We start from the raw sequence: 19,228 nt of genomic DNA on the forward strand, positions 1-19,228 counted from the left end.
AGGTCCATACCACTTCTTTCCTTTATCGAGCCCATCTTTGCATGAAATCTTCCCTTGATATCTCTAATTTTCTTGAAGAGATCTCTAGTCTTTCCTATTCTATTGTTTTCCTCTATTTCTTTGCATTGATTGCTGAGGAAGGCTTTGTTATCTCTCCTTGCTATTCTTTGGAACTCTGCATTCAAATGGGAATATCTTTCCTTTTCTCCTTTGCTTTTTGCTTCTCTTCTTTTCACAGCTATTTGTAAGATCTCCTCAGATAGCCATTTTGCTTTTTTGCATTTCTTTTCCATGGGGATGGTCTTGATCCCTGTCTCCTGTACAATGTCACGAATCTCCGTCTATAGTTCATCAGGCACTCTGTCTATCAGATCTAGTCCATTAAATCTATTTCTCACTCCACTGTATAATCATAAGGGACTTGATTTAGGTCATACCTGAATGGTCTAGTGGTTTTCCCTACTTTCTTCAATTTAGGTCTGAATTTGCCAATAAGGAGTTCATGATCTGAGCCACAGTCAGCTCCCAGTCTTGTTTTTGCTGACTGTATAGAGCTTCTCCATCTTTGGCTGCAAAGAATATAATCAATCTGATTTTGGTGTCGACCATCTGGTGATGTCCATGTGTAGAGTCTTCTCTTGTATTGTTTGAAGAGGGTGTTTGCTATGACCAGTGCGTTCTCTTAGCAAAACTCTATTAGCCTTTGTCCTGCTTCATTCTGTACTCCAAGGCCAAATTCACCTGTTACCCCAGGTATTTCCTGACTTCCTACTTTTGCATTCCAGTCCCCTATAATGAAAAGGACATCTTTTTGGAGTGTTAGTTCTGAAAGGTCTTGTAGGTCTTCATAGAACCATTCAACATCAGCTTCTTCAGTGTTACTGGTTGGGGCATAGGCTTGGATTACTGTGATATTGAATGGTTTGTCTTGGAAACGAACAGAGATCATTCTGTCATTTTTGAAATTGCATCCAAGTACTGCATTTTGGACTCTCTTGTTGACCATGATGGCTACTCCATTTCTTCTAAGGGAATCCTGCCCACAGTAGTAGATATAATGGTCATCTGAGTTAAATTTACCCATTCCAGTCTGTTTTAGTTTGCTGATTCCTAGAATGTCAACATTCACTCTTGCCATCTCCTGTTTGACCACTTCCAATTTGCCTTGATTCATGGATCTTACATTCCAGGTTCCTATGCAATATTGCTCTTTACAGCATCAGACCTTGCTTCTATCACCAGTCACATCCACAACTGGGTATTGTTTTAGCTTTGGCTCCATCCCTTCATTCTTTCTGGAGTTATTTCTCCACTGATCTCCAGTAGCATATTGGGCACCTCCAGACCTGGGAAGTTCCTCTTTCAGTATCCTATAATTTTGCCTTTCATACTGTTCATGGGGTTCTCAAGGCAAGAATCCTGAAGTGGTTTGCCATTCCCTTCTCCAGTGGACCACATTCTGTCAGACCTCTCCATCAGGACCCATCTGTCTTGGGTGGCCCCACAGGGCATGGCTTAGTTTCACTGAGTTAGACAAGGCTGTGGTCCTGTGATCAGATTGGCTGGTTTTCTGTGATTATGGTTTCGGTTTGTCTGCCCTCTGATGCCCTCTCGCAACACCTACCGTCTTACTTGGGTTTCTTCTTGGACGTGGGGTATCTCTTCACGGCTGCTCCAGCAAAGTGCAGCCGCTGCTCCTTACCTTGGACGAGGTCGCCCCTCCTGACCTTGAACGTGGAGTAGCTCCTCTCAGCCCTCCTGCACCCACGCAGCACTGCTCCTTGGACGTGGGGTGCCTTGATACAGCCAGTTTAAGGTGCTTTTGCTATAGCAGTCCTAACAGACTAAGAATGCTTTTCTTCGACTAACAGTTTCTCAATGCTCAAAGTGCTCCTTCTTGGCTGGTAGGAATCCCACCCAGGTTAGTGGTCTCTGTGGCATAGGTAACACCACCCAGATGTTTCTCACAGTGTTTTTTAATTTATTATCCATAAGATAGTACAAGCCCATTTCTATCTTTCTGTCTTAAGCTATTCATCAAGGAGCCCTAGTTTCACATTGCTACTGCATCACTGATGCAGGTAAAAACTGGGTAAAGCCTGAGATTTTATGCTTACAATTCTCATAAATCCCAATGTGAGGCTTATACTGCTGGCCTGGTGATCATGCTTGAGCGACCATTGGATGTGAGAAAGGAAAGAAGGTAAAATGAAAATTAGATTTAGAGATTGATTTAATAACAGATTCTTAAGAATCGGTTAGAATTGTAGTTATACAAATAGAAAAAATTGAGTGATAGGTATATATAAAATTTTATATGTAAATTACATATAGTATATATAAAATATGTATTTGTAAATCTTACACGTATAAACTATATTTTATAAATTACATATAAAATATTTATATGTATCTGTGTGCCCAGTTGCTTCAGTCATGTCCCAACTCTGCAGTCCCCTGGACTGTAGCCTACCATGCTCTTCTGTTCATGGAATTTTCCTAGCAAGAATCCTGGAATGGGTTGCCATGCCCTCCTCCAGGACATCTTCCTGACCTAGGGATCGAACCCAGGTCTCCTGCATTGCAGGCAGATTCTTTACCGTCTAAGCCACCAGGGAAGTCCCTTCTCTCTGTAATTTACACCAAAACATCAATAATGCCTTTGCATCCTGTGAAACATAGTGGATTTGTTTGAGAATATTGTCAGATTTTCTACAGTGTGAACATGTTAGTACTAAGTGGTAACTTTAAGAAAAGTCCTTGTTGTTTAGCCGCTAAGTCGTGTCTCACTCTTTGTGACCCCATGGACTGTAGCCCGCCAAGCTCCTCTGCCGTCTGCTATTTCCTTCTCCAGGGGATCTTCCCAACCCAGGGATCAAATCTGCCACTCCTGAGTTGACAGGTAGGTTCTTTACCACTGAACCAACCAGGGAAGCACAGTAGCCGTTCCCCAGGCTAGAGTCCCAGCGTGACAGTGAAGGGTTAGCCTGCCACGCAGAGGCCGTTCCCTAACGTTGATCTTTCCTGTGGACACAGCAGGTACTGTGGTAGGTGGTTATCATGCAGCCTCATTTCTCTTACTCAGTCCCTATCTTTTCATGCTGCCTTCATTCTTTCCAGAGAGTAGCATACCCAGAGGGAGCAAGCGGTCTCTGAGCTTCCTTCCCTCTGATAGAGACAGGCAGTGTAAGACAAGCAAGCCAGTGACAGACAGTCTGTTCCGGAAGGTTGACTCTATCCTCTAATGGATTTCTCACTTACCTCCAGTATTCTACAGATTCATGGCCATAAACAGGTTCGTGTTACCTGAAACTTAAAAGAGAAAAGATAAACCAATAAAGAGTATCAGACAGCAGGGACACGTTTTTCATGTCACATGGAATGCTGCAGTAAATACAACAGTCTGCTGGCCAGCCAGCAGTGACCTGGGTGAGGTTTTTGTCTCCAGACCTATCCATATTGCCTGATTCCTCCTGGATATGCTCACAGAACACATAGCCACAGATGGAGCCCTTCGGAGGTTCAGCTCACACGTACCCAGCCTCACAGTTAGCCTGGGAGGCAGTGTGATGAGAATGCCCACTAAGTGTGGGCTCTGAGACCAGGCTTGTGTGCCACAGTCCCAGCTGAACGCTTCCTCAGGCATGCTGGGGAAACTTAACTCGGCCACCTACCTTCTCTGTGCCTGGGTGTTCTCCTCTGTAAAATGAAGATCATGATAGTTCCTACCTCCATGTTCCTCTGAGGGTTAAAGAAGTTAGTGTGTGTACCTCTTTGGCACATGGAAGTGATGTAATGGCGTTCGACGTTGCTGTTGTTATCAACAACAGCATTATTAAAATAAAGAAGTAAATGTGTGTGTAAAATATTATTCAGAATTTCTTTTGGGGGACTTCCCTTGAGATCCAGTGATTAGGACTCTGCCGTTCCAACACAGGTGGCGCAGGTTTGATCCCTGGTCAGGGAGCTAGGATCCCACATGCAATATAGTGCAGCCAATGTGTGAGGGGAAAAAAAAAGCCCTACAGGTGTGCAGAGTGTGGGAAAGGCTTCAGTTATAGCTCAGGTCTGTGAAATCATCAGAGGGTGCATGTAAGCGAGAAGCCTTCCAAGTAGATGTGAGTCAAGGTCTCCAGTTAGAGCTTTGCCTTCATCTCAGAGCCAAAATAAGAGAAAAACATAGATGTGATGTGTATGGAGATCCTCAGAAAGGGCTTCTGTGATGGGATCTTATCTCACAGAGTTAATCTGCTCTCATAGAAAGGTTCTGTAAACTGAAGGAATATTTTGCCATTTTAAGTAAAATCTGCTTGGGCTTTTCATTGGCATTGTATGGAATTTATAGGTTAATCTAGAAAGAATCTGCATATTTGAAATGCTGATTTTTTTTCCATTTTGAAAATTCTATTTATCTCCACTTACTAAAGTATTTTAAATGATCTTTCAGTCATATTTTTTAGAGATTTTAAAAGATAGTTCTGAATATTCTTAAATATATGTCTAGAATTTTGTTTTACCTTTATCATGAATATATTTTTACCCATTTCATTTCATAGAGGGTTGGGTTATTTTTAACTTATAAGACAAATATTCATACACTTTTAAAATTCAGAAATAGTGTTTTTAACTTGCCAGCACAGAACAGCAGTGGTAAAACAGGTTCACCAAAGCCATGTCCATGGAGCTGTGGAAATATGCACTCTTATGCACTTATTGATGAGAATGAAAATAGGTAGCATTTTTTGAAAGAATTTGTCAGTGCCTCAAATTCAATTTGTGTAACCTTCAAAGTGGCAATAAGTGTGTAATAATTTATACTTGGGAGATAGTTACACATGTGGGAAAAGATGTATGCATATGGCCAAGCTCAGAATTTTTTTTTTAACCACAGGAAAACCCCACAAATGTTAATTCTCCAGTTGTAGTAAGTTAAGGCATATGTATATGAGGACAAACCACTAAAAACATTCAGGCACACCTGTAATGACATCTAAAGTTGCCTACAAACTATTTAAAGAACAGGAAAACTTGTAGAATGACAAGTATATTATGACCCCATTTTCTTAATATTGTGTGTGTGTGTGTGTGTTTATAAAGAGAAAGAAAAATATGTGTGAAAGGTCAGTATCATAAGTGCTTATTTCTAGCAGATGTAATACAGGGTCTGTAATACTTTCATGGACTTCTACAGGTTTATTAAAAAAAGTATACATAAATTTTATAACAACAGTAAAGCTATTGTTTAAAAAAAAATTAGTCTCCTGGAATAATCCCATGTAGTCAAGGATCCATGTTATAAACTCTATAATTTTTTTTCTTTTTCTACTGTTCACTTAGTACCTAGTACCAAATGTAAGGTATACAAGTGAACTGTGAAATTTGTGATTTAGATACTTTCAGAGGCTGCATCATTTTTGTCGGCTGGTAGAAGATGAGATGTCCTGGATCATTGGGAGGACCTGTTTAGTACTTCTGTCCTACATTTTGGCCCTCTGGGACCCGGGAGCCCATAAGCCTGGCTTCAACAGAGGACGGTGCACCATAACTCCAGTCTGATATCTCCACCTGGATGACTCAGGAGACCTGAGGCATGGGGTGGGCTGAGTCCCTTTCTGCTACCTGAGGCTGCAAGGAAAGGAATCTAAGTGACACACATATCTCAAAGATTTGCAGGTTTGATTCCAAACCACTGCTATAGGCAAATACTGCAGTAAAGCAGGTCACATGAATTTTTTTGGTTTCCCAGTGTACATACAACTTATGTCTGTTGTAGTCTATTAAGTATGCAATAGCATTATATCTAAAAAAATATACACACCTTAATTTAAAAATACTTTTTTTCCTGGGGAATTCCCTGGGGGTACAGTGGTTAGAATTGGGTGCTTTCACTGCTGTGGACCCAACCTCTGGTTGGGGAACTAAGATCCTGCAAGCCATGCAGCACAGCCAAAATAAGAAATAAAATACTCTTGTTAAAAAGTGCTAGCCATCATCTGAGTCTTCAGTGAGTTGTAATCTTTCTGCAACAGTTAACATCAGAAATCACTGATCACAATAAAAGGTTTTTAACAAAAGAAAAAAAATTTTAAAAGATCACTGATCATAGATCACCCTAACAAATACAGCAATAATGAAAAAGTTTGAAATACTGCAAGAATTGCCAAAGTGTGACACAGAGACACAAAGTGAGCAAATGCTGTTGAAAAAATGGTGTTGATACACTTGCTTGCCACAGGCTTGCCACAAACGTTCACTTTGTAAAAGCGCAGCATCTCTGGAGTTCAATAAAACAAGGTATGCTTGCCTGCATTTTAGAAGGTGATAAGTACCTGAAGGGAAAGGGAAAGTGGGGTGAGGCAGGTGATGAAGTGCCCAGGACTGTTGCACTTTTAAATAATAGACTACCTCGCTGAGAGTAATATTTGAGCAAAGAATAAAGAAGGTGAAGCAAACTGTGGCCACTGAGGTAAAGAACATACCAGCTGAGGAACAGTGATCAGGTTTGACAGATAACACAAAGCCCAATATGGTTGGATCAGAATGGGTAAGTGAGGAAGTAATGGAAGATGAGGTCAGAGAGGAGGGGCTAAAGAGGATAAATTAATTCAGAAATGGAGGATCTACCTATTTATCACAAATATTACTGAGGCATATTATAGAAACCATCCTTCTCTCCATCTGATAAAAAAAGACTTTTAGGCTCTGCCATAATTTAGGGTGACTCATCTCTCTGGTAGATTTTACTAGATTTTTTAAAAAGTCACAGTGAAACTGAAATGTCAAGACATCAAATGACAAGAGACAGGCCAAAGCATTTATTTCACCGTTCTCTTTGTGTGCCCCAAGTTTCGATGTTAACCTATCATTGGATGTTATCCTTTCAGCTCCTGCTAATCACCAACTGTCTAATCTAGAATTAGAGCTGACAGAGATGGTTCTCATCCATTTTCTGGGTGTTTTGTTTGTTTTTTACTCTTTATAGGTCAGAATTATAGGCTCTAATATAATCCTCATTTAATTTTAAGGCCCAATTCAATCCCAATTCAAATTTAAGGCATTGAAAAATGAAGATGTTTAATAGAAACCTTAAAATGAGAAAAAGCATTAAGTCCCTACAAGGGAAATTTCAAAAAGAATGTGAAAGTTTTCATAATTTGTTGAAATGTATCTCTTTAGAGAAAACCCCAAACTCCTACAATTCCCTGATAAAGGACACCACCTACTGACTAGTTCATATGTCTTTCTGCTTCTCCTAAGGGGAAAAGTACAGAGTATGTCAGATGCCCTGTGGAAGATTTCCCAGAGTCTCCTTAAATGGAAACAAACCCTGAAAAAAAAGAGAAGTAAATTTTAATTGAAAAGTTGTGTATTTATAGAAGTAAAGGATAGCCTCTTTCCCGGCTAGAACCATGGAGGGAGCAGAAGAGAAGAAAAAGAAGGTTCCTGCTGTGCCAAAAACCTTTAAGAAAAAGCGAAAGAATTTCGCAGAGCTTAAGATCAAGCGCCTGAGAAAGAAGTTTGCCCCAAAGATGCTTCCAAAGGCGAGGAGGAAGCTTATCTATGAAAAGGCTAAGCATTACCACAAGGAATACAGGCAGACGTACAGAAATTCGAATGGCTAGGATGGCACGAAAAGCCGGCAACTTATATGTATCCGCAGAACCAAAATTGGCATTTGTCATCAGGATCAGAGGTATCAACGGTGTGAGCCTGAAGGTTCGAAAGGCGCTACATTTCCTTTTCCTCTGGCAGATCTTTAATGGCACCTTTGTGAAGCTCAACAAGGCTTCAATTAACATGCTGAGAATTGTGGAGCCATACATTGCATGTTGGTACCCAAATCTGAAGTCCATAAATGAACTGATCTACAAGCTTGGTTATGGCAAAATCAACAAGAAGCGAATTGCCCTGACAGACAACGCTTTGATTGCTCGATCTCTTGGGAAATACGGAATCATCTGCATGGAGGATCTGATTCATGAGATCTATACCATTGGAAAACGTTTCAAAGAAGCAAACAACGTCCTGTGGCCCTTTAGACTGTCTTCTCCACGAGGTGGAATGAAGAAAAAGACCACCCATTTCGTAGAAGGTGGAGCTGCTGGCAACAGGGAAGACCAGATCAACAGGCTTATTAGAAGGATGAACTAAGGTATCTACCAGGATTATTTTTGTAATCTGGTCAGTTAATAAACAATTGAAACAAAAACAAAAAAAGTAAAGGATATGTCTACATATCCTTTAAAGTACCTTTAAAGATTTTCACTAAAATGTAACAAGTGTTCATTTTTAGGTGTTAAGACATTGACTCTTCACTCTTCTTTTTTATCTTGGGTAGAGAGAGATTTTCAAAAAATTATTAACATTTCGCTGTTATTTTATCACTACTGTGATTGTTGTTACTATTTAATAAGGATAGAGTCCAGGTGGTCCCTGCAGGACCGTGAACCAAGAGCGACCTGGCGCGGCCCCTAGTGTCACGCAGGGGCTTCTGGGGGTTGTAGTCCACAGGCTACCTCGCGCATGCGCCATGGTCCGGGACGGGTGCTGTAAGCAACATTGTGTGGGGCGCTGAGGTGAGTGTGGCTCGGACCGCGCCCCCTTCCGAGGTGTCACTGTGTATGGGGGATGGGGGTTGTGAAACTGTAACCCGACCTTGTGAACTGGAATGGGAGGCGTTGGAAGCGGGGACTAGTGACCGATAAAAGGACTTCCTTGGCGAGGTGGAGTGGTGAGGAGCTTCGGCCCGACCTCCCTGGAATGGGGTCGGGGGTGGGGAGCTTGGGCTGGTTTGCGAGGTGGTGCCTCTGCAGGTTTGTAGGATGTGCAACTCCGGGTCAGGGTTGGTGTCAGTCTTGGCACGTGCATCTCTGAACCCAGGCGGGGACAGGAGGCGTGGGCTCAGGTTTTGGAGATGCTGATTTGGGCCAAGCGCCCCTGATGGGAAGGGTTATTCCCTGGTAGCTGAGTCAGCAAAAAAAATGTGCCCGCAATGAGGGAGACCCGAGTTCGATTCCCGGGTCAGGAAGATCCTCTGGAGACGGGAATGGCAACCCACTCCAGTATTCTTGCCTGGAGAGGACAGAGGAGCCTGGCGGGCTGCAGCCCACGGGGTCGCAAAGAGTCGGACACGGACAGGGCTGAGCGACACACACCCCCACACACCTTCCCTCCCTGATGGGGAGAGGGATTGACCCAAGCAGTTGGGTCCGCTCCGATTGGAAGGACAGCTTGGTCTGTTCATTCCTCCTTTCGGCGGAGGGGCGATTCCGGCTCAGCACCGTGCATCCTTGGAAACTTAGTTTCTAAAGGCTTCTGCGTTTGGGGTGTGGCAGCTCGTCTCCAGCGGGGCATTCTTGACTTTAGGGCGAAAGTTCTGAGGGGGAGCAACTCAAACTGTACATCCCTTCTCTGTATGTTCGGTCCAGGAGTATGTCTCTGAATACAGTATGAAGACAGAGAGTGCTATCTTTGAGGATTATAAGAAAAATTGTTAATTGTTAAACTGCAGTCAACAAATTTGAACACTGACTCTTCATTTGATAAAATTAGAGAATTACTGAGGTGTAATATTAACATTTTAAAGATGATTTCGTACCTTTTAGCACTACTTACTGAAATATGTGTGGATAAAATAATATGTCAGGAAATTGCTTCAAAATAGTATGGGAATGTGTGGGGAATGGGTAGAGGTGTGGTTGAAACAAGAGTGACCACATGTTAATAATGGTTTAAGCCAAGTGGCTGGTACATGGGGGTTCACCGTGCTGTTCTGTCTGCCTCTGTATATGTTAGAAATTTCCATAATACAATATTTTGGAAACAATTTTCCACTTAACTAGCTAGGAAATGCCTGAAGCATAGGAAGGTTGGATTTTCCTCTTAGTTGCACATAGTCTGTGGGGCCAGACCTTGGAAATCCCCCCTCAGACTAGACCCCAATGCCCTGGGAGTCCCTGTGAGCTCCAAGGTGCAGAGTTTCAGATCTTTCAATAAAATTCTGTAGTTTTCTTCCTTTCTTAGTGAAGGTGATGCATTGGTCATTTATATCTTTTGTCCCTTGTAAATGGGACAATTTTTCATTTCTATCTCTGAATATTGAATATTTCTATCTCTGAATAGTGAATATTTCTATCTCTGAATAGTGAATATTGGTGTCTTTTTCAACATCTCAAACCTATTATTGCCAAAACTGAACTTCTGATCCTCCCTACAAAACCTGTCCCTCGTATGGACTTCCCCATCTCTGTCAAGGGACACTCTGTCTTTGCAGTAACTGAGGCTGAGGATTCTTCTCCTGTCTTCCTTTCTCTGCCCACATGCAAACCATCAACAGATCCTGTTGGCTGGATCATCGGTATAAATCTTAGTCCCTGCCATTTCTCACTACCTCCACCTCCACTTCCCTGATCCAAGGCAATGCCATCTCTGACCGGGATTTCCTGAAAACCACCTAACGAGTCTTCCTGCTCCCCTTCTAGCCATTGGTAGTCCATTCTTTGTATGTCTATTCTGTTTTTGTGGGGGTTTAAAGTTCATTTTTTTGGAGTATAGTTACTTTACAATGTTCTGTTAGCTTCTACTGTACAGCAAAATGAATCAGCTATGTACGTGTGTGTGTGTGTGTGTGTGTGTGTGTGTGTGTGACTCAGTTGTGTCTGGCTCTTTGTGACTCTATGGACTGTAGCCCACCAGGCTCCTTTGTCCATGGAATTCTCCAGGCAAGAGTACTGGAGTGGGTAGCCATTTACTCCTCCAGGGGGTCTTCCCAACTGAGGGATCGAACCCAGGTCTCCTGCATAGACGGCAGATTCTTTACTGTCTGAGCCACCAGGGGAGCCCTGAATCAGCTGTACATATGTCCCCTCTTTTTTGGATTTCCTTCCCATTTAGGTCAACACAGCATTGAGTGGAGTTCCCTGTGCTATACAGTAGGTTCTCACTAGTTGTCCATTTCATACATAGCATCAATAGTATATAAATGTCAATCCCAACTGGCAGTCCATTCATCACACCAGCTAGCATGGTCCTGCTAATACCTAAGTTAAATCATGTCACTCCTCTCTGTTCAGAATCCTCCCATTACTTCTAACTAATGAGACTAGCAGCCCAAACCTTCAAGTGTTCTTACAGCATCTACCACTTGGCTCCCTTTACCTGCATTCCATTCCCTCTTGCTCATTCCCACATTCACTTCACTTGAACCATGTGCATGCTGCCACCTCAAGGACTTTGCACTTGCTATTTACTGTCTAGAATGCTCTGTACACATACTTGCATTGCCCACTCTCTTACTTCATTAAGTATCACCTCAGTGAGACATTTCCTGACCACCCTGTTTCAGTCCCAGTCCCCCTTCCCTGCTTTTTTAATCTTTTGCTCCATAGCATTGATCACTATGGTATCTTCAGGGTCCACATCACTGCCTGGCACCCAGTAGGCACTTAATAGATATGTGTTACATGAGGGAATGCAGCCCCTGTCTCTCTCTGAGCTTAGAGACAGAGGCAGAAGGCCACTAAGCCACTGCAGTATAATGCTGTCATAGAAGTGGTACCTGCCGTAGTCTGAATGTTTGTGTCCCCCTCAAATTCATTATGTTGAAAAACTAATGGCAGGATTTCCCTGGTGGTCCAGTAGCTAAGGCTCCAAGCTCCCAGTACAATTCCTGGGGCCCAGGTTCAATTCCTTGTCAGGGAACTAGATTTCCACATGCCACAACTATGCTGCAATCAAGATGGGAGACCCTGTGTGCCACAACTAAGGCCCAGCACAACCAAAAAAAAAAAAAAAATATTAAAAAAAATGTGGCAGTTTGACCCAAGAGCTTGAGGAAAGAGATAGGAGTTATACAGGTGTCTGGGATGGGATTGGTGGGCGGGAGGTTTGAGGAGGTAGGAATTTGGTTTGGTGAGAGTGAGACAAGAGGAAAAGACATCTTGGAAAAATAAAAAGAATGTGTGAGAAAACTGTCCAGCCCAGAAGGAACCAATATTTATTCACAACTTCTTAAACCCCCTGTCTCATGGATTCTCTCTTCTTTGCAGTTCTGGTTTCTCTGGCTCCTGCTCTCTCTAAGAGGAAGACAGTATGATCAAGCTCCAGGTAAGCTGAAGTTTTCTTTCTTTCTCTTAAATGCCATGTCCATTCTGAGGAGCTGGATATCTCTATTTTCCAAAAGGAAGTCAGCAATTTTTGAGAGACTTCTGTGTGGTAGGCACTTTACCTTATTTATAACAGCTGGGAGAGGTAGTGTTATTATTCCCTTTGGAGAAATTAAGAAACAGGCTCAGAAATGTCACGCTGTCTGGTTCAGGGCTGCTCCCAAGTTCAGTTTGCTTACCAGTGCCAGTCGATGAGCTGCTTGTCCCTGGGCCATGAGAGATAAGTACAGAAATCAAGAGTAAGGGACTTCCCTGGTGATCCAGTGATTAAGAATCCACCTTGCAATGCAGGGGACGTGGGTTCAATCCCTGGTCTGGGAACTAAGATCCCACATGCTGTGGCGCAACCAGCATGCTGAAAGGCAGCCAAATACATAAATATTAAAAAAAAAAAAAAGCAAGGGTTTGGAGAATTCTTTGGTGGGGTTAGAATTCCATGCTTTCAAACTTGTGGCCCCAGGTTCAATTCCTGGTCAGGGAACTAAGAGGATTTGGAGCAAAAAGGTAAAAACTTAATGACTGGTACAGCAGCTTCCAGTGTAGCTCTTCTTCCAGAAGTCATTGGTGCAGATGATGAACGTGGCATGTGCTTGATGTTTTAGGAAACCTTGACCTTCAAGGACGTGGCCATGGTCTTCTCCAAGGAAGAGCTGGCACTCTTGGACTCTGCCCAGATAAACCTGTACCATGACGTGATGCTGGAGAACTTCAGGACCCTGGTCTCCGTGGGTGAGGACAACAAGCCCCTGTAACTAAGCATCAAACCACTGGTCCCATTTTCTCAAGTGATCAGCTTCAAACTGGATAGAATATTCCTGTTGGAGCACAAAGGGAAACCTCCTAAGAGATACACATGCAGATGACAACCTGCAGTTAATGAGTTTTAGCAGATAACTGTGAGCAGGTGGTCCCTTGTGAGTTGTGGTTGGGTGAGGGAGCTCTCCCCCGCCCTGTGCCCCCTGCCTGTGGCATCTGATGCAGTTGGCAAGCTTACGCTGATCTCATCACACGTTTAGGCTCTCATTCCCTCATATTTTCCAGAACAAGACTGAGGAAGTTCACATTATCAAGGCCTTGGTCCCTTGGTTGTGTCTAGAATAAAACCAATGTGGCTTTTTTTCTTTTTTAAACCAATGTTTTGGACAGACTGGTATTAAAGGAACCAAGTTAGGATCTGGTTGGTAGTCAGTACACTATGAGTGTCCGTTTATTTGCTCTCTTGCTGATCAATATCTATCCTAGCTTCAATTTCTCAGAGCCCTGTATACAGCTATCTATGACCTCAGTTTAGTTTACGAGATAGTTGCTCTTATTGTCTCCCTTCTACCGAGCAAACAACTGAGGCACAGAGTGGACGAGTAACTTGCCCAGGATCACCCAGCTTGTCAGAGGAACTAGGATTTGAACCTCCCAGTCTGACCCTCAGCCCTGTGCTTGTAGTAACCAGGTGACATAAAGTACTGCTGTGTCCATAAATTGCAAACAGGGCTCCTTGGCCTAAATGTGCAGGACTGACCCCCTTGGTGAGTCCTGAAATCAAGTGACCATGTCATAGCTAGCAGTTTTTAAAAAGCAAAACAAATCCATGGACTAGAACACAAAAGGATTTATCAGAGTACATTGCACCTGGTGAGGTAAGTCTCAACTGATCACAGTATTTTAGTTTCTGGTCTGTGTCTCTGTGTAGGTACTGGGTCACAGTGTAAATGCTTTTCTTGCTATGGGTACAGTCCAAACAGTTGGAAAACTACTGCTTTAAGCCTGTTCCTGTTTCCTCTGACACCACTTTATGAACCAAAGTCACTCAATAAAATGAATCAGAAAATTACCTTGAACTAGAAGCAATGTCCAGGTGAGATTTGTGACATTTTGTGAAGCCTGTTTTTGGGTGCCAAGGTGTTGTGACCATCAACCCTCTATTTCTTATGAACCTTTCATACAGTCTTGCTTCCCTGGGTGCCAGGCTGTGAACAGTTCCACACTGCCCATTCTCCTAGCCATGGCTGTTAGAGATTCTGCAATAACCTCAAAGGGGAGAAGTTGGGAATTGGACTACAGGGTCTTGATGGATTTTGTCTCTTCACAAAGCCAGAGAACCTCGGGAAAATAAAAAGCATGTCTTATATTTCACAATATTATCCCCATTTCAATCCCCACTGCAGCTGTAGGCCAGCTGTGTACAGTTGTGCAGATTGTACACAAATATACATGATAGTTCTATCACATTTAATAGTTGATGTAAAGGAAAGGACTGGTTAGGAGAGAGGACTTGTTGCTTGTTTCTCCAACCTTCTGCGGGATCCTGGAAGGTCTCTGTGGTCCTTTATATCTCTCACCATGTCCAGAACTCCATTATTATATACACTACATGAATCATATGGGAACCTTCCCCTTATGTTTGGGGTTTTTGTTTTGTTTTTTACATATTTTTGTTCTTCTAACTTCATTTCATGTAATAAATAAAGAGTCATATGGTGTAGTAGCTATGATGATTCTTTCTAATGTATAGTCACCCCTTCAGTCAGAAACAGCAATAACCAAGAAAATGTTGAAAATGAATTTACAATGAACAACAAATTTTAAGTATATAAAGGGTGCATTCCATTTCAGTGTGGTTCAATATGTACAGCATCTCCCTTGAAAGCCTCACAGATGTACCTAATTCTTACAGAAGTACCCACACAGAGATTTATTAAGTTTTAAAGTTGTCTCACAGGGAATATGTGCTTAAAAACTATAAAAGCTTGTGTATTTTGGAAGCAAAGTTATTCTAGATAAATTTATTTTTAAATATTGCTGTAAAAAACTACAGGCTTTAGAGGTCATGGATATCAAATCCTTTACTTAAAAACAAATTAGCAAAATGACTAAAGTCTTTTTATGGATGACTCTAATAGCAGAGAGGTGAATTTCTTCCTTTATAAATTGTTTCCAGTATTTCTTTTGATGCATCTGCAGTCAGTGGTTTTTGATTGGCAGCTCACAGATTAGAATGACTAGGTTTCTAATTGTTTCATATACAACTAGGATCCAGTGGCAACTTCTCATCCCACCCAGCTTCATATCCTCAGAGCCTTTGGATAGATGATTTACTTGTTTGCTTAGCCAAATTCTCTTTCTTCTCATAGAAGACAGGATTAAAAACCCTAACCTTATGAACCTTTGGGGAAAAGGCTTGAGTTACCTCTCACCAGAAGTGCTCTACTTTTGACAGATTTGGAACCAAAGGATCAGTGAATTGATCGTGAGTCATGATTATGTTATTATGAATCTGCAAGGAGATTGTCCCCAGTATTTAGGAGACATTTCCCTCTGTGAAGAGTGGACAGGAGTGTTCTAAGATTTCTGAAAATAAAAACCATGTAATAAATGCCATTTATTTAGAAAATCAAGACATTACAGCTTGGAAAAGCCTAACACAGGTCCTTACCCGAGAATCTTGGAAGAAAGGCAACCTAATGACTGAGCCCCATAATCCTCAGAGAAAGCAGATAGAAGAGAAACTGGATGGATGTGCTTGGTGTGATGACAGCTCCCTTCAGACCTTGAGTGATTATGATGATTCCCAAGAATGTAAAGGAGAGGAACTTTGTAGATACACCAACTGTGGGAAACATTTGGTTATAAAGTCAACAGTCAAACACAGTCACATGGTCCATGCAGTGTGGCATGCTTTCAGATGTAATAACTTTGGAATGGGCTTCACAGATGATGCTCGTGTTCATCACAGTGCTCACATGGGAGGAAAATCTTATAAACACCATCTGTATGGAAGGGACTTTAGCCAGAGCTCAGAGCGTACTGTTCACGATAAAACCCATTCAGGGGAGAAAACTTGTGAAGGTCAAGAGTGGGCTCAGGGCTGCAGACAACTCAGACCTTCCTAGGAATCCCAATGGCCCTCCAGGAGACAAGCCCTATAAATGCATGGAATGTGGCAAGGGCTTCAGTTGCAATTCCTCTCTTCACAACCATCGCCAAGTTCACACGGGGGAGATGCCCTACACCTGTGATGTGTGTGGGAAGGGGTTCAGATTCGGGTCACTCCTGTGTATCTGTCAGAGGGTCCACAGTGGGAAAAGGCCGTATAAGTGCACCGAGTGTGGGAAGGACTTTGATCAGAGCTCCAACCTTCTTGTCCATCAGAAGGTCCACACAGGGGAGAAACCCTACAAATGCAGCGAGTGTGGAAAATGCTTCGGTTCCAGCTCAGATCTCCAAGTTCACCAGAAGCTGCACATGGGGGAGAAGCCTTATAGGTGTGATGAGTGTGGGAAGAGGTTCAGCCAAAGCACATACCTGCACATTCAATAGAGGGTCCACATTGGGGAGAAACCCTACAAGTGTGATGTGTGCAGGAAGGCTTTCACCTACAGCTCAGTTCTGCATACTCATCAGAGAGTTCACACAGGAGAAAAGCCTTACACGTGCCAAGTGTGTAGCAAGGACATCAGTTACAGCTCCTATGTTCACTTGTATCAGAGAGATCACACCGAAGAGAAGCCATATCAATGCGACAAGTGTTGGAAGGGCTTCAGTTGGAACTCAGATCTTCACGTTCATCTCTGAGTCCACACAGGAGAGAGGCCCTATTAGTGTAAGAAGTGTGGGGAGGGCATCAGTTGTAATTCATATCTTCTTGCCCATTAGAGAGTTCATAGGGATGAGATGGACTATGCATGTCATGAGCACGACAAGGCTCAGGAAATATATAGCTTGGACTTTCCTACTCAGCTAAGACTGCGCAAGAGGACAGAAACATTATAAATGTAGCTGGTCTGGGTTCAGTGAGGAAAACAGAAGCCACTCTAGGTGTTCCAGATGATAGACACTTATTCAGCTATTGGGAGGGTTGGAGGAGCAAAGGACAGGAACACTGCCACCCATGATGTCAGCATGCAGCACTAAAGCACATGTTTCTTAAGGACATTCCAGGAAACTACTGTGGCTGTCAACACCTTCCTTGAAATGCCTATCAGCTGTCATAGGCCAAGAAAGTGATTCTTGACAAATGGGCTGTTTGTGGCAATGACAGTAGTTAGAGGTCAAATTTCCATTAATGGGTGTGCCCAGGAAGGAAATTCTAACTGGGATGGGGCCAGCAAGAACTTCAGTCCAGCCAAAACCTGTAGGTGTTTTTGCTTTTGTTTTTGTTTGTTTTTAGAATCTCCTCTAGAAATGTATTCTCTGCTAAGAACATTCAAAACAGTGCTCAGAAATGAAAGCTGTGTTATTAGTATGGTAAGAATTAGGCCATACTCAGGTGTTCAAATCCATTAGATTCTTCATACAGTCAAGAGTCTCTATGGAAGTGATATTCTAAGGGTGTGGCAGAGACACTGATATGTATTCATATTCCTACTGGTTCTATTTTCTGGCACACGGTAAGGACTCCATTTCCCAGCAGGCCTTGCAGTTAAGGATGGGTCCATGTGATTGCATTTTAACCAGTGGAGTGTGAGCAGAAGTGATTTAGGCTACTTCTTGGACTGGCCTTTGCAAAAGCATCTTGTGATGTCCTCTAGGCTTTTCCTTACTTGTGCTGATCTTGTAGGCTGTTTCTTCCAAACTGGAATAATGGGAAAACTGGGTATCTGTGTTGGAATTTTTTTTTAATGAGAAATAAACATTTATTGTCTTACACTGCTGAGATTTTTAAGGCAATGCCAAAGAATGCTCAAACTATCACACAATTGCACTCATCTCACTCCAGCAAAGTAATGCTCAAAATTCTCCAAGCCAGGCTTCCAACAGTGCATGAACTGTGAACTTTCAGATGTTCAAGCTGGATTTAGAATAGGCAGAGGAAATTGCCAACATCTGTTGGATCATCGGAAAAGCAAGAGAGTTGCAGATAAATATCTAGTGCTTTATTGACTATGCCAAAGCCTTTGACTGTGTGGATCACAACAAACTGGGGAAAATTCTTAAAGAGATAGGGATACCAGACCACCTGACCTGCCTCCTGAGATATATGTATTCAGGTCAGGAAGCAACAGTTAGAACTGGACATGGAACAACAGACTGGTTCCAAATTGGTAAAGGAGTACGTCAAGGCTGTATATTGTCACCCTGCTTATTTAACTTATATGCAGAGTACATCATGAGAAATGCTGGGCTGGATGAAGCACAAGTTGGAATCAAATTGCCAGGAGAAATATCAATAACCTCAGATATGCAGATGACACCACCCATATGGCAGAACGTGAAGAGGAACTAAAGAGCCTCTTGATGAAAGTGAAAGAGGAGAGTGAAAAAGTTGGCTTAGAGCTCAACATTCAGAAAACAAAAATCATGGCATCTGGTCCCATCACTTCATGGCAAATAGATGGGGAAGCAATGGAAACAGTGAACAACTTTATTTTGGGGGGCTCCAAAATCACTGCAGATGGTGACTGCAGCTATGAAATTAAATGACGCTTACTCCTTGGAAGAAAAGTTATGACCAACCTAGACAGCATATTAAAAAGCAGAGACATTACTTTGCTAGTCAAAGCTATGGTTTTTTCCAGTAGTAATGTATGGAAGTGAGTTAGACTATAAAGAAAGCTGAGTGCCGAAGAATTGATGCTTTTGAACTATGGTGTTGGAGAAGACTCTTGAGAGTCTTGGACTGCAAGGAGGTCCAACCAGTCCATCCTAAAGGAGATAAGTCCTGGGTGTTCATTGGAAGGACTGATGTTGAAGCTGAAATTCCAATACTTTGGCCACCTGATGCAAAGAATTGACTCACTGGAAAAGACCCCGATGCTGGGAAAGATTGAAGGCGGGAGGAGAAGGGGTCGACAGAGGATGAGATGGTTGGCATCACCGACTCAATGGACATGAGTTTGAGTAAACTCTGGGAGTTGGTGATGGACAGGGAGGCCTGGTGTGCTGCAGTCCATGGGGTTACAAAGAGTCCCACGCAACTGAGCAACTAAACTGAACTGACAGATTTTGGCAGTTTATTTGTTACAACATTTCTTAGGGTGTCCTGACTAGTACAGAGATATTTAATAGCAACAAACTTCACAGTCACTAGCATCCACACAAGAAAGCAACTATAGAATTCAGAGTTTAAA

General features: G+C 42.5%; 1 protein-coding gene and 1 pseudogene across 1 annotated transcript; both read left to right on the plus strand.

Moving 5' to 3' along the window:
- The first annotated feature begins 6,794 nt into the window (after positions 1 to 6,794).
- Positions 6,795 to 8,211, plus strand: LOC110137018 (large ribosomal subunit protein uL30 pseudogene; annotated as a pseudogene).
- Positions 8,212 to 8,525: 314 nt separating this feature from the next.
- Positions 8,526 to 16,931, plus strand: ZNF285 (zinc finger protein 285). The gene is given in 6 exon segments (XM_070451579.1): positions 8,526 to 8,576; positions 12,048 to 12,105; positions 12,767 to 12,893; positions 15,293 to 15,497; positions 15,499 to 16,035; positions 16,037 to 16,931. Coding segments are annotated over 5 exon segments (1,779 nt in total). The 5' UTR covers positions 8,526 to 8,576; positions 12,048 to 12,090.
- Positions 16,932 to 19,228: the final 2,297 nt, after the last annotated feature.

The sequence above is a fragment of the Odocoileus virginianus genome, chromosome 20, assembly GCF_023699985.2.
Source record: "Odocoileus virginianus isolate 20LAN1187 ecotype Illinois chromosome 20, Ovbor_1.2, whole genome shotgun sequence".
Lineage (NCBI taxonomy): Eukaryota > Metazoa > Chordata > Mammalia > Artiodactyla > Cervidae > Odocoileus > Odocoileus virginianus.